The sequence below is a fragment of the Stegodyphus dumicola genome, chromosome 3 (assembly GCF_044657685.1).
Source record: "Stegodyphus dumicola isolate Sdum_Otavi_A_Nest chromosome 3, ASM4465768v1".
NCBI classification, from domain to species: Eukaryota; Metazoa; Arthropoda; class Arachnida; order Araneae; family Eresidae; genus Stegodyphus; species Stegodyphus dumicola.
The window spans coordinates 93,172,317-93,189,155 of NC_140770.1; the positions used below are offsets into that span (position 1 = coordinate 93,172,317).

The 16,839-nt window shown below is 31.7% G+C and overlaps 1 protein-coding gene across 1 annotated transcript in view; it reads right to left on the minus strand.

The window, feature by feature from the left end:
- Window positions 1–16,839, minus strand: part of LOC118190481 (uncharacterized) — a 113,588-nt gene that overhangs the window by 83,029 nt on the left and 13,720 nt on the right. Inside the window, exons 3-7 of the mRNA XM_085812436.1 lie at window positions 11,722–12,411; window positions 8,048–8,353; window positions 6,203–6,372; window positions 2,173–2,386; window positions 837–901 (exon numbers count right to left, since the gene is read on the minus strand). Of these exons, the coding sequence (XP_085668562.1) occupies window positions 837–901; window positions 2,173–2,386; window positions 6,203–6,372; window positions 8,048–8,353; window positions 11,722–12,411 (1,445 nt within the window). The remainder of the gene's footprint in view (window positions 1–836; window positions 902–2,172; window positions 2,387–6,202; window positions 6,373–8,047; window positions 8,354–11,721; window positions 12,412–16,839) is intronic.

Here is a 16,839-nt window from a genome sequence, read left to right on the forward strand (position 1 = left end):
TCATTCTTTTCTAAAAGCAATGTTTTCAGCTTCCAAGTGAGAGATAAAACGCTGTAAAAATTTCGTCTCTGATTTATTTACAAGAAACTATTTTGCGAAACTTCACTGTGATGTTTCTTTTAGATGTATGACTATAAACACGGTTAAGGCTTTCTCACATATTCCTAAAAGGTGTGTTACATCATTTTTAACTTTGAACTGACTGTTTAAAACTGGCTGCACATGAGCGACAATTAAGATACTGAAACTAAAGACCCCCAATTTATTAATTGCAAAGCGTAATAATTTCATGTTTTATTTTTAAAGAGCACTAATCTGCACTATGTTTGTCAAGATTTTACGTTAATTAACCAATTATGAATTAAACCTTTACTATAACTTCTTCTTCCCGTAGATCTAACCATAGAACAATTTAGTTGTAAGAGTATTTAAGCCGAGGTTTTGAAGCTTTTAGGGTTATATCTTTTGACAGCCTCGTTTATAGATTACATCCTATCGCCAACTCTGCCAGAGATTATTCCGGCTTTAGCTATTTGCAAGTCCATCGTTACTAACCCATCGTTAATTATTTGAGGCAACTTTAGGCCATTTTGTGTAGTCTAAGATACTTGAATTGAAATTTCGACTTATGTTATTTTAAATAACCTCAAGTGGAGGAGTTTTGTATTGAGAGCACAAATGGTGCCTTTTGTTGAATTTAAAGAGTTAATTGAAAGGTTATTTTAAGCTTCAGGACTCGTTATCTTAATTTAGACTTCTGCGTAGTTAGCACCCTACAACTTACATTTAATTATAATTCCTTTAAATAATTATATTATTAAATTCCATATACGTACCATTCTGTCTAATATTTTATTAATATTAGTTTCACAGTGGAGTGGATGTGTTTCTGGGTCACAAGCTGAAAATATAACAATATTTGAGACTTAAATTTATAAAAACGGATAAACAAAGAAATAGAAAGCAAGAGCAAAAAGTATGATATAATTTAAGAATAATAAGAAATACTTTCTGAAAAGAAAGAAATACAAAGAAAATACATTTCTGAAAAAAAGTATATTACTTACTTGAATTCGGATCTTCATAGAGAATTCCACGAAATGGAGTAAATCGAAAAGAAAGGAGGAAAAACGAACATGACATTTTAGACTTAAAATGAAATTAATATGTCTATCATAAATAATTAGTAATGAATATATAATACACATAGAATAATTTGAAAGGTTGAAGATAGGTGTTGATGCATAAAGACGAAGCTTGCAGTTATGTCTGATATCAACATTCCCTTTTTATTCTCGTTGAGAAACATTTTAAAGCCAGCACAAATAAAAAGGCGCAGTAGGCCCCAGTCCTAGAACTTTTGTATTTTTGAAGATGAGAAATGCAGCAACTGGTTAGCAAAGAGAAGCCGAGAGCGTTCAAGATGAAAATTCATTATGTTTTTAAGCAAGGGGGTCTTGAAAATACTAATTTTAAATACTAATTAAAGTTTTGACTAACAATGTTTTTCATTCATAGTTTTAAATTTAATTTATAATCCTTGGAGAAGGAAAGTTTTCTTATTATAACTTATTATGAATTATTGGTTTATTACTTTAGCGTTTATAGTCCCAGGCTTTTTAATTTACTTTTATTTACTTTTATTTTGAATTTATATATATATATATATATACACACACACATATATATATATATATAATAAAGAAATATCTATCTATATCTATCTATCTATCTATATATAGATAGATAGATAGATATTTCTTTATGCACTTAATTGAAAGGTTAGCTTCAGGACTCGTTTCCCCTCCATTTTATAGTTAAAATGCAAATTTTCTCAAGCTCATAATTATTCCGAAGTTTATTGACATAAAGATTTTATTTTTAAATTAATAATTTAATAGTCATGTTGTTGACTATAAATAATGAAAGTCGGTTATTAAAATAATATTTATTAGATGTATTTTAGTGTTTCACGCAGTTTATTTTATTTTTCTCAGAAACAATCATTTTATCGTTTGGCGATACTGAAATTAAATGTATTCACCTAATGATATCTCAGAATGGAAGAAATACAGTTTTGCAAGAGTTAAATACTGATACTTACTGCTTATTTGTGTAAAATAAAATCGTTTATTAACTGGTAAATAACTAATGAATTTGACTTCGGCTTACCGTGCCCACCGAGGTAAAAATGATATTGATCTTCTTCTAATGCCCACATCCATGCTGTTAGTTCATCAAATTCTCCGTATGCAAAATCAACATATTCTCCATCCGACAACTTGCGACAACCAACCGTCAACTCCATGTCACCGGTTCTTGACTTTGAAGGATTCACTTCGTCAGGGTACAAAACATGGCCAACTTTTTCAGCGTTGATAAACATCTAAAAGGTAGATGTTTAGTAATTGTCAAAAGCGAGGGAAGAAAAAATTAATAATTCGTTTAATAATATTTTGTAAGACTGCTGGATTTTCTACAAATTATATGCACATCGCTCATATATATAAATAAGAAGTAAGAGGAACGTTTAAAAAAGCTTATGTAGTTATTGAATATATACGGAAACATTCTTTCGTTTATTCTGAAAGATACATGGAAGAAGTAAATATTTTCATAGCAATGAGATTTTTTGTTCTAGGAATAGCAATACAAAAAAATCTTTATGTAAAAATAAGCAATGAATAGAATTATAAAAAGCTGAATTTTTTATTTATTTATTTATTTATTTTTTTGCTCTTTTTCCAAATGTAACGTACTCCACCATGCTACCTAACTAGAAATATTTAAACAACCAGGCCATTATTTTGCTTTGTTCTTTATGCTTGATAGCTTAATTTTTCTATTTTGATTTGATTTGTACTTTAGTTAGAGGCCCGGTGACGCAATGGCTAGCGCGTCGCGCAGCAGCACCACAGATCTGGGATTTGATTCCTGGGCTGGGCAACATGCCTTAGCCTTTTATCCCTTACGTCGGTTGATAAAATGAGTATCGCTAAGGATCTAAACACCGGGGCTCTTGCGACAAGCTGACCACTTGTCCAGGATATATGCTCATGCACCCCAGAGCCCACGGTCAAGAAAGCAGATATCAGGGCACTGCAGGCCATGGCTCACTAAGGGCTGTTGACACACTAAATTTAGTTTTGTATTTTACTCAAGTCCTGTTTTCCACGTATCTCAACTTTCGAACTTTCAGAATTTCTTTAGAGTATTTAGTAATGTTGGAAAAAGATAAGCAGAACTTTCATCATAGTTCATTCAGAGATTTACAGTGGGTCGATGAAATTTTAGATGTGGTCTATGACAGTCAAGAGGTCGATAGCCGTATATGCATCAGCAATTGATCGGCATAATTAAGACTCCTTAGTTTTAAAAAAATCTATTATTAAAATTGATAATAATTATTTATTAATGCAAAGTTTTGTCGTATAAATAGAACAAGTCTTATTCAAAAAATGAAGGTGCGCAAAGTTATGGAATTTCAAAAAGCCAAATAAAAAAGTCAAATTGAAGTACGAAGTCAAACGAAAAAGATCAAAATTAAAGTTATTACCAGACCAATGACCTTCCCTCTTCTTACTCAACGCAAGCAATCTTTATTCATGTTAATAACTTAGAGCAGAAAACAAGAAGTACTTTCAATATTTCTGAACGAGATGGTTTAAGAATTAAGTCAAACAATTTTATGCTAAATATAAAAAAGGGATCAATATATCAATAAATTAAACGCACGCAACAATCGCATTCATTAAAATCGAAATTTTGTTCTTGTTGTTTGCTCGTTTGTTTGATTTTGTGTTTGATAACTTGTTTAAATTTGTAAAATTAAAAATAATAAAACATAAGTCTAATAAAGCATTTTTTCAAAATATTTGATTATACTCATCAAATTGTCAACTTTATGCGCAAGGACTTGTATTTTGATTACCTTGTATGTTATATGTTACAGAGGAAAATGCAAGGAAGTAGACGCAGGAAAAAGTTTGGGGATCCCTTGTCTAGTTCAGCACAATTGGAACTAATGATCAAGATAATCTAACCAGCATTGTTTAAGTCCTATAACCATGATACACAAAAATTAAAGGCTATAAATCAATGTAGGTGTCACTTATAATATTCCTGAATATAAAATCCTAATCATATAAAATCATGAATATATTTTTTGAGTTATGCATACAAATGAAAACTTACTTCTGTCATAACATTAGGTATCGAAAAACGTTTCTGTCTTTGCTGCAGTATTTTACTTTTCTAATCACATATTTTCGTCTCTGTTCAGTTTGTAGACCAATTATTTCCCCGTCACTCTCATTTGCTCTTCATTCCTTGATTCGGACATTTAAAACTCAATACAATTTTAAGAAGAGCGCGATATGAAAAATTCTCCACAATAATGACTGAATTTTAGAGAAGATTTTATTCTCTGGAAGAATTCACTTATCACATACTAGCAGAATTCGAAAGGAAGCAAAAATTACAAGTTCTAACCAATTTTTTAATCAATTATATCCCTTATAGTCTGACAGAACTGAGCTTGGTAATTACATTTGTAAGGTATTTATTTATTTTATCTAACCAGTTATTTTATATTAAGTATCTTGATTATTATTCTCTTATTCCGTTTACCTGCCAGAATGCTAATTTTGGTTCGCTTGTATTCAAATAAGCTAGAAAGAGGAGCTATTTAAAATGATTTTTTAGTTTGTTGTCTGAGCATGTTTCGTCTGCTGAAGGCCAGGTTAATCAATGAAATTCTACGATAGCAGTCAATCTTCGGCGTTGCTTTATTCTTGCCAACAGTGTTTATAGCATCGGTATTTGTTTGAGCCAACTTGCGACTTATTCATTTGTGTGTAGCCTTTTGGGCTAACTTAAGATTTAACTTAGTTTTAATTTAAATTTCTTAACTCTTGAGTTACGCCATAAATGCTGACTGGTAAACACAAGAAGTGCGTTCTGGTAACTATTTTAGTTCTTAATAAAAGGTTCTTTTACATCTTTCTTACGTTATCTATTTTCTTACAAGACAAAGCGATAATTTGTCTTAGTCTTCCAGAGTCTACGCTTAGTGTATGCTTCCCAAGAAGATACGACTCCGTAACATAATAAATAATAATGTGTAGAGGCTAGAACCGTGCCTACATATTTTTCCACCTGAGACAAAGCGGTAAATGTGCGCCCCTGCAAGATTATATGAGGGGGAGAGAGTAAATAAATAATACTGAATGATGTTTGAAAACATATCATTATACAAAAACGCGCAATACATACATATATATGCATTAATGCATATATATACAGATAATCATACCTATAGAACAAATTAACTATATTTATATATATTTTATGTCCATTAAAAGTAACTATTTCAAGTGAAAATAGAATAACTCTTATAGTAGCAGTATAAATAAAACATCTGCTCAAATTGTATGGCATAAACTTTTCAAGCATATTTATAATTTAATTTTCCTTGCTTTTAAAGAAGCAAAATCATTAATAATTTTTTCAAACTTATTTGAATACTTAATTCATGTTCTACAGAGAGAATGGCCATGTTGAAAGTTTTTCTTGCCCCAGTGAAGATCTCATATAGTTCTTTATTATTTTAAGTTTGTTAAAGCTTAATTCGGGCGCCACTGTATAGACATTAGGTATTTTTTGGAAGCAGGCAAGATGAAAAATGAACAACCGGCTTCTCCGGGAATCGAACCACGGACCTCTGGAATACCGACCCAGCGTGCAGAACTACTACACCACGAAGGCACGCTAGGAAGGCGGGAGAAATACCTTATAATACATTTAAACAAATAGTTTAAAATTGAAACTCTTCATCCATTTCTATAATTATCTCTTGATCTTATTTTCAGTTAAGAAATGATTGCTGCGAGTGTTGATATTTAATAGCTACATCATTTCAGGCAAATGCTAGTCCATAAATTCTATTCGTTTCGTTATTTACTTTTAGGAATCATCACAAATCCTTCGTTTCATTACCTGTATGAATTATAATAATCCATTTCGCACCGACTGCTTTGCAAGAAAGATCCTCACTGTTAGTGAGCAGAACATAAATAACTATTGGCGCTGAACATCACCTGTATAAAATATCTATTTTGACAGAAAATCACTATCACCTGGAATCGTGAGTAGTTCTCCTGAAAACGGTTCACCAGTAATTACAAAACTTAACGTTCCTTACCTCAATTCCTGTATCACTGGACCATCTCATTCCAACTTCATACCATGTATTATTTTTAACCGGTCCTGGTACTGTAAGATTCCACATCTCTTGCCCAGTGGACACAAGTTGGTACATAAATATACCTCGGAAACATAACGCCACACCTTCATTTCCATCACTATCTGCTCCTAAATCAATAGGGACATAATGTGTATTAATGAAGGTTATACTGTAATTTATTTAATTGATTATTAGAGATATTATTCATCATGAACTCTGAGATTTCGAATGGTCTCCGTGCTAATAATGTTAATTTAGTTTTACCTTTACTTCAAATCCCAATATGAATTCCTTTTTTATAATATTTTCAGCTTTCTGATAGTAAAATGATAAGGAAAGGAAACTAAACGAATGCATACTTCAGGTTTCTATAGAAATTTTTATAAAATTTTCAGTATTTTATTATTTTATAAAAAATTATAGCATTTAGTATTAATCTGGGGAAATCTCAGTTTTAGAAATAAATTAGTTACACAATATATAGAAACTGAATAATTGTTCTCGTGCTTACTGGATGTATTAGAATATTCAGTTCATAATAAAAACTGATAAAACTCGTATCTGTAGATAATCAAATCTCCGAATTTGTCTTCTGTATCTGTATTCCGGGTATTATGTTGCGGTCTTCCAATGAAGACTAGCTCTGAAAAAGCAACACTATAAAGAACCTGACGTTACCTCGTTACCTCTACCTGACGTTACATTGATAAGTCCAAAATGGAGAGAGGGTATGACACATTGTAACAAAACACAGTTTAATTACTTGAAAACCTACATTGAGCATAGAAATATTTTTTGATTACAGCTAGTTGCCAAGAACTCGACACATTCGAACGTAACTCGACACGTTCGTAAGAATTCCAACGTATCAGTTCACCACGCGACGTCAGTCCTTGATTTGCTCTAATTGGAGAGTGAAATGATGTCATTCTCAACATTGAGGATATCCAAAAGAGAGAGAGAGAGAGAGTACAAAGATAATCTGAGAACCGTGGAAGATATTTGAGGGAATGTAACATTCCATACTAAAGTTTGCAAGCATGTTTTTTTTTAATTTCAAACTGCACAAGCTATCTGAGCTGAAATTTGCTTTGGGTTTTGATTCTATCAAAGTTTTTCTGCCCTGTCCTCCCATTCAACCATTTTTTATATAAGTATTATATATATCTCATTTGGCCCTATGAGTGTCGTTTATCATGCATTCAAATCCTTTGGGTAAACTTAAGACAAGGATTTATTCTCGAAGAGAAACAATGCATAATTAAATAAAGAGTATAGAGAAAGAAAAAAGAAAGAAAAGGATTTTTTAAATCTAAGTATTCAATTTGAGTTTAAAACACAAAGTAATGGGATTTTATACCATTATTTTAGTCAAAATATAAAAACAGCACTCATACATATGACAGGTCATATCATCTAACAAGATTCTATTAAATTTATGGTGGTCATTTTATTATGGAGGCACCTAAAAGGTGGACCACCTCTGCCTCCTATGTAAGGACGGACAGCTACAATCACACCTTCTCCGGGAATCGAGCCCGGGCCTTTTGCTATCACAGTCGGCTTCCCTAACCACTATATCTTCTGGGCGGCGAGAAGAAAAAAATCCGATTCAAGATAAATTTATTCAAGTTTCATGATTTACTAGAAATGATCCACAACTGGCTAATGGTTTTGAATACGTTGAAAGAAAATCTAAGATTCGATCATGATTATCAACATTATTCATTCTTAGCAATATTTATATTCAGGCTAATAATAGTAATTAAATAAAAAATTACCATTATACGCATTGATTAATACCTGTGCTATATATGTATCGAAGTTCAGGATCGTTTCTCTTGAAAGTAATTTTTACCCAGATACTCATTGACATTCCTTCCTGGCAGTTACTAGGATGAGACCAGCAGTTTTCATGATTTTTGTTCTTCGGTATGACACGCATTTTCAAGCACTGCTTGGTTTCGTTCCCAGCATTATCGTCTAAGTCAATAGCCCAACCGAATCCCAGCGGTCCATTAGAAATAGTGATGTCTGATGAGTCTACTGAAGAGCCATTGCGGAGAAGATTCGGGAAATGATAATCTCCTGTCACATTATAGAATATTCCTGAAATATGAAAACAAACATATTTTATTGAAAGAAATACAATAAAAAATTTCCTTTGCAAAGAAGTAAATGACTTATCGAATGAGGAAATGACTCATCCATGACTTATCGAATGAGATCAGCATATGAAATTACGATACATATAGGAATATATCATCAGAAATAGCATTATAAAACGCTGTAAAGAAATTTGAAAAGCTTGACGAATTTATAAATATCTGCTTTTAATTTTCCATATTATTTTGTTACAAACTGGTGAAAGTTGCATTATTTATTTCACTTTTTTAATTTCAAAGGGCGTTAGCCCAGAAGGGCTATTGATTTCGTTTTGGCATTTTGCCTTGATTCACTTTTCAAACTATTGCCACCAAATATTACAGACCTGTATTTAAAGAAATTAGATAATGAAAAATCTGCATAAATGTATGTATGTATGTGATAAAACAACGGTAGAGCTATCAAATTCTGAATAACGTAATCCTCCACCGAATATGAGCATCTGGAAGCCCTAATTTGGAATTTATTTTATTATCTATTTCATATTTTATCAGACATTAAATAATTTTTGATTAACAAACTCAACGATTTCAAAGCGAGGAATGGCAACACTGTACGAGAAAAAAACATTTTTATCTCCAGCGCGCGAGACTGTGTATCGGAAATTCTTAAGATCTGCTCATTTTAAAATTATTTTGCAATATTGCTGTTGAATTGAATTTTTTGGTTTAAGTTCTAAAGACATGATATTTAATAAATACAGTTAACACACAAAACGATAAAAAAAACACCCCCTTGGGGCGTAATGTAAAATCTGAAAGCTTTCATATTTTTATATTTTTTCCTCCTCGTATTATATATTTAGGATTCTTCTAGGAATATCTAGATCACATATTTGTAGATTACAAAATCAACTACAATGTGGTCTTAAGAATATATCTCTTAAATTTGTCTGATGCTTTGCATTCCACTTGCAATATTTCTCTATGTTCTATTTCTGGTTATGATTTATGCCATTCTGTGCTATAAACGTTTGTCAAAATGCAGTGCTCGCTATAACAAACTCGTTATAATTCCAATCATTTAAAGGTAAGAATGAACTGATATTTAAAAAAAATATTACTGAATTTTTCGAGTGTTTATGGTTAAGCGTAATTTTATTCAGTTGCTTCTCTAGCAGAAGCTAGTTATTAAATTCTATATCGTTGTGTTCTAAAATAACTTTGTAAAAATGAATAGCTGATTTTTAACTTCATTTAAAGGTATGTCGATATTAAGGTAAAATATATATGTTGAAATGTTTAGTAGGGTAAGGTTTCTATCGATGGGCCACTTAAACAGATTATCCATAAAATCGTCAAATTTGGCAGTTTTACAGTTTCGTGCATCTCTAGAAATTACGTTACGATTATGAAATAATTACTTACGGTTTTGCATTTTATGTATGTTTTTATTTTTGTGACAGACATATAATTATTAATTACTTTTTTAAAGCGCATGATTTTCTTCTACGTATCGATCAAATCATAACACTTGAATTAAGTTATATTATCAGTTTAAATGAACGTCAGTTTAACGGATATTAAATAATTTGTTAAACAGTCTATAATTATAAAAAAATAGAGAAGAGCTACCGTAAAAAGGAAATGGAGCGTTTATGCAATATGAACTATTTATAAGTTACAAAACGGGTACCAAGTGCCACATAAACAAAATATCCAGTATTTTATTTCAAAATTAGGATAAAAATATGATTTAATTTTTTTCCGTTTCCTATTTCTTAAATAAAATCCTAAGAATAAAATTTAAAAGTTCGCTATAATTTTCTAATATAAATTATCCTGTAATACCTGATTCAATTATTCTTAATTAAAAGGTATTGTTAGAAAAAATAAGGAAAAAATAAGCGTTCGAATAATCTGGTCATATTTAAATAATTAAAATACGGATATGTTTCCCTAGACAGATTACTGAAAACGCATTATTGGTTTCCTGTCAGTTAACATTTTTTGAATCTGTCATTTGTCTGTGGAATAAAAGTTGCTATTTTAGAACTGTAAAACCTAATAATCTGAAACTGCTCAACGCATTTATAGTGAAACAGTACATCCGACCTTTCTTCTTGCTGAAGGAGTACAGCTTAAAAACTGCTCCGAATATTGTACCACTATTATACGATAGAGCGGTTTTTCATTACCTTATTACCTTTTTGAGGATTAAACAGTTAAAGCTTCCGAAATCTTAGTGTTTAAGGTGCAAAATCCAAAAACGTATATTTCAAATCTAGGCTATAACATGGATTGAGGAGGCAAATGATGCATCCTTTTCAAGTGCCAAACCACGAAGTGCTATGTCATCTACAGGTATTTTTATACGTAATACACTGTGTATAGGACGCACAGTCATCTCTTTGCTTCATGAGAAAATATATCTTGGCAATTTTCTGCTGTAAATTTATAATGCATTATGTAGTATACATATATTTTATTTAATATCTTTAATACTCTGCAGTGCGTAAATGATCAATTAAATTTTGCATACTTATGTATATTAGTGTACTATAACATCTGTGTAGGGTTTGCTATTATTTTAGGTTTCATTTAATTATGGTAGCATTTGTAACATTATATTGCGGATATAAAATAATCGAATGGCTTTTAAAATGCTTTCGTTCCGGTTTAAAATAATCTTTAACATCCCTTTGTTTTGAAAACAAATTTAAAAAATCTTAATATGCAAAGTATAAAATTCTAATCTTTGGGATAAAAGCTTTTGTTCTTGAATTCATATTGACTTTCTAATAATCAGCTTAACAAATCTGAAAATCAATATTACCTGAATTTGATACTCAACATCCTAATATATTTGAATAACTGTGTTAGTTTCAAACTATCACAGACTATGTGGAAAGCATATTAAATTCTTCTGTGTCGAAGAAGGAAGACAGCATTTATGTCTTGACCCCATAAAATAACACTGGACAAACTGATAACCTAATTATATCAAAGTAATTTATCCAAAGTATTTTATCCAAGTACTAGAGACAGCGCGGCTGCATTGAGCGGCGGAATTTAGTCGCTTTTTGGAATGTAATAAAGCAACAAACAGCTAATTTTTGAAAGGTATTATTTTCAGAATCTAGCGGAGGCACTGGTTAACAGAATTTAAGACATGCAGAGAATAATTCGAGTTGTAAAATGTCTAGCAATAGCCCTATATATCTCCTATATCTTGACTATAAATTATAGTCTTATGTTTGCATTTTTTAAATTTTCATTGCATTTTACTCCTAAAACCTTTAAGTACTACCATTATTGCTTAAAGCGTAGCAATTTTACATCAATAATTGTAAAAGAAGAGGTTATTCTGACCTGTTCTAGGTCCAGGAGTAGTAGTTTGTTCTGTGGTCGTTGTTGGTTCTAAGGTAGTTGTCGTCGTTGGTTCAGTTGTTGTTGTAGTCTTTTCTGTGGTTGTTGTAGTTGCTTCTGTGGTTGTTGTAGTTGGCTCAGTGGTTGTTGTAGTTGGCTCAGTGGTTGTTGTAGTCGCTTCAGTAGTTGTCGTAGTTGCTTCTGTGGTTGTTGTTGTAGGAGCTAACGTAGTTGTTGTTGTTGGAGCTTCTGCAGTAGTAGCAGTTGCAGTTGCTGTTGTCGCAGCTTCAGTAGTTGTAGTTGTTGGAGCTTCTGTAGTTGTAGTAGTTGTAGTTGTTGTTGTTGCAGCTTCAGTAGTTGTAGTTGTTGTTTCAGCTTCAGTAGTAGTAGTAGTAGTTATTTCTGTAGTTGTAGTAGTAGTTGGGACTTCAGTGGTAGTGGTGGTAGGTGCTTCTGTTGTAGTAGTAGTTGTCGGCGTTTCTGTTGTTGTAGTTGTAGGTGTTTCAGTTGTAGTAGTGGTTGTTGGAGCTTCTGTTGTAGTAGTAGTTGTAGTAGTGGTTGTTGGAGCTTCTGTTGTTGTAGTTGTGGGTGCTTCACTTGTAGTGGTGGATGTCGGAGTTTCTGTCGTTGTAGTTGTAGGCGCTTCAGTTGTAGTCGTAGTGGTAGTTGGTTCTTCAGTTGTTGTTGTCGGCTCTGAAATCAAGTAACTACATTAGTTGCATTTAAAATTGCATGAATTTTTTAAAACTGTTTCGGATCATGCTAATCAATGTAAAATAACTTTTATCAAGTCATTTTTCTTATATAAAATGAAGTGCAGACTGGTTTGGGCAAAGATGGAATTAAAACATGTGTGTATTTTCAGTGTCGTATGTAAATACTAAACATTGTAGGTATCAAACGTTTTGAACAGTTATTACTGTTTAATTAATCTTAAATAAGATTCTAAGATTAAATTTTCATTTTAATAGGATATTCAACAAAATGTCAAATACTCTGCACTTTTCTCCAAAATTGAGCAAGAACGTATCTCTGAAATAATAATACTGTGAAACCTTGTTGAAACTAGGTATAACTTTTTTATTGCACACTTGTTTTACTAATGTTTGAGTTCATTTGTAATTTATGTATGTTGTACAGTTATACATAACATGTGCAACTAAGCAAGAGCAAAATTATTAACAAGCCTGCTGTAAAATGCTTGGTTCATTTTAAGCGAGGAAAACACAGTCATTCTTGTGCAACATCTATGTCGAATAGCACATATTATCTTGTAGTAGATTATTACATACTAATCAGAGAAATTTCGCTCGTATTATAATAAAATAACCAGTACAACAGTTAATATAACCAGTACGTTTGTAAAGGTACATAATAAAATAACCAGTACGTTTGTAAAGGGGGCAACCAGTAAGTTGCCCCCTTTACAAACGTACCCCACTCCATCTTAATATTTCCAGTTTGTGCTCATTAAACTTCTGCAGTATTACACCTCAAATTGTACGTAAATTATTTATACTTAGATATTATTACCCTTTCTTTCATTAAAGATAAATAATTATTTTAAAATCAATACTTTTGTTTGTGAAATGTTCACATACTGTAATTATAAAACATTTACATAAGAAAAGTATAAAATACAGTCGAACTTTGGTTCTCACTCACTTCTTGACAGATGTTATTCATTAGCAGACAGTTCTTTGAATGCCTGGACCTTTGAAGTAGGAGATCAGTACACTCACGTTTAGCAGACACTCGTTGATAAAAGCCAAGCCTTGGCTCTGAGAATGTTTTTAATGGCAGGTTCTACTACATATCTTATACTTAATTTAGAAGAATCATTTAAGAGTTTACTACATTTAATAGGCTTATTATCATAAATAACAAAAATTAGTTATAAGCAGATCTGTTCACGTTTATTTAATTCTGCGACTTTCCGTGGTTAATGTCTTGTTATTTCATCCTAATACTGTATTGTTTTGAGAGCATTTTTAATTTTTAATTTATACAATTTTCTGTTAGTAAAATGAATGCCCTCTTTAAAATTCACTACATTTGTTTACCATAGCGACACTCTAGCGCTAGGTTCACTTAACAGCGTTATATTTCGTTCATATTATAACTCGCCCACCAGCGGCCGAGCGGTAAAGACGCTGAACACTGGTAGTTCGGTCCGAGGTTCGAATCCCGCGAACGGGCTGGCTGCATGGGCGTTTTCGTGGTTTTCCCCATGTGTAACGTGTATACGAGCCAGTTTCCCTTAGAAAGTCCTCCACGAAAGGCATCCCTCCCCTTAGGCAGATAGCCCTAGTGTGCTTTGCCATAATTAAATACACCATATTATAACTCAGAATGCACAAAATTTATATCATTTGAAGAATTATCTAATCATTGGCACATGTCCTATTCAAATACTTTAATAAATCTAGAACAATGTATAAGCAAAGGAAATAAAAAAGAAACAGTTTCTCACAGACGATTCAGTATTTCTCATTCAATTAATTCAGTTCTCACTTCGCGACAAGACAAAAATGCAGGAAAACTTAAAATATCTACTATATTAAAAATTACGAAGTAAATCTTAAACACTTATTTCCTCGAGTAAGGATTAAGCATGATTTAATTCGCAATAATAAATGAAGGCGTTATCTTTTTCTTGCGAAGCTTAGTCTCTCTAGATTGGAAACAAATCTACTATTCTGTTGTTTCAAATGTAAACCAACATGTCTGCCATGTTATTTAAAAATTAGGCTTAACGCACTTAAACCGCTTTTAAATTGTTGAGAATTCTATAAATATTGCTCGCAGATTTCCTGAAGGCATAAAAACCTTAACCGGAAAATATGAACAACATAATTGAGTCATTTTTAAAGCAAAAAATGCACAATTTACAAGCATATAAGAGTAAAGAAACTGAGATCACTGAGCCGAGTAACAGAGGGGATATATATAAATACATTTATATATGTTTGGTGCGGCCGATTGCAACCAAAATATGAAGCGCGCATCTACATGTCCTATATACAAAATTTCAACGTTCTGAGGCTATTCGTGTTTGAGTTATGCGAGATACATACGTACGTACAGACAGATAGCACGAAAAATTCTATTCAGAATTATTTTCAAAGCAGTCTTATAATTTTTTTGGAGAAAAAGAGTCTTTTATTCTGTCCTCATGTACAGATGTCACTCAAAAACATCGTTCAATTGCATTTGTAGCGATCAAAATGGATATTTTTGTTGAAATATGCTGCCTGAAACTTTTCCCGATTACAATACTTCCTTTTTACTTCGTACAAGGAAGTAAAAAATCCTGATGTGTGCACCACATGTGACTTCCTTGTACGGAATATTAAATTATACGCATTTTTTCTTGCACTTCATTTAAAGTTATTGGATTGAATTAAATCTACTTCGTCGATAGCGCATAAACCACAATAAAATAAATGCACTCTTTAAAAATCACTATATTTGTTTACCAGAGCCACACTCTGGCCCTAGGTTCACTTAACAAAGCTACATTTCAATCATTTTTTAATTTAGAATGCACAAAATTCATAACATCTTAACAATTATCTAATCGTTGCCACATGTTCTATTCAAATACTATAATAAATGTAAAACGATGTATAAAAGAAATTAAGCAAAGCACAATAACAAAAAAGAAAAGAAACAGTTTTTCACAGACGATTCAGTATTTCTCATTCAATTAATTCAGTTCTCACATCGCAACAAGGCAAAAATGCATAAAAACTCAAAATGTCTGTGTTGAAAATTATGAAGTAGATTTTAAACACTTATTTCCTTGAATAAATTTCAAAATGGATTAAGCATGATTTAATTCGCAGTAATAAAAGAAGATGTTATCTTTGTTACTGCGAAGCTTAATTTCTCTAGATTGGCAAAAAATCTACTATTCTGTTGCTTCAAATGTAAACAAGCAATGCCCAACATGGCAAAAATTAGTAGGCTTAGTGGCACTTAAACAACTTTTAAATTGTTGATAATTCCAAACATATTGCATACAGATTTACTAAAGGGATAAAAACCTTAACCAGAAGATAAGAACAGCATAATAAGTTCTTAACCAGAGGATAAGAACAGCATAATTCAATCGTTTTAAAGCAAAACATGCACAATTTACAAACATATAAGAAAAAAGAAACTGAGATCACTGAGCCGAGTAAGAGAGTGGATATATATATATATATATATATATATATATATTTGGTGCGGCCGATTGCAATCAAAATACGAGGTGCACATCTACATGTTAGAGCAGTTATATATACAAAATTTCAACGTTCTGAGGCTACTCGTTATTGAGTTATGTGAGACACATACGTACATACATAGATACGTACGCACAGATGCCACGAAAAATTCTCTTTAGAATTCATTTTAAATCAGTTTTATAATTTTTTGGGGGAAAAAGAGTCCTTTATTCTGTCCTTACTTGCAGATATCTGTTCTTATCTGTTCTGCCAATTTAATGTCTCTGCAGAAGTTTTGTGGAAGGCTTTAGCTGGTTGTTAAAAATAAAATATAAAGATTTCTGCTTTAAAGAAATTACAGTAGCCATCACACCCATTTGCATTGCTTATATTCGTAACTATGACGGATGCAATGGTACACCTAGTATTCTCTAGAGCAACGGTTCTCAACCGGTGGTACTCAAGCGAAACGTAGGTGGTACGCAAAGGAACAAAGTATTTTTAACTATTACATTCAAAAATTAAATACTATAACATCCTGTTAAAGTTGTTTCTCTAACACTCGTAAATTTATGCGATCTGAGCTTTGTTCAAGGACTTATATTTTCAAAAATATTCTTTTAGCTATAGATATAACAAAATTTGTCATAAATGATGTATTTAGAAGGAGTAATACAAATGGATGTTGTATTTAATATTAAATGAAAATACGTTTCTATAAAAAGATAATAGAATCTCATTAATTCTTTTAGAATTGATCGATTTATTAGAATGTCTACATTTTATTTTGCCACCATTTCCGCGTTCATATTGCTCTATTTTCAATTAGCAGCATTTTTTTTAATGTCGATTTGTTGTCTTTAAAGCAGGTATTTTGCATTCTTGTTGCTTTGTTTTCCTTACTTTT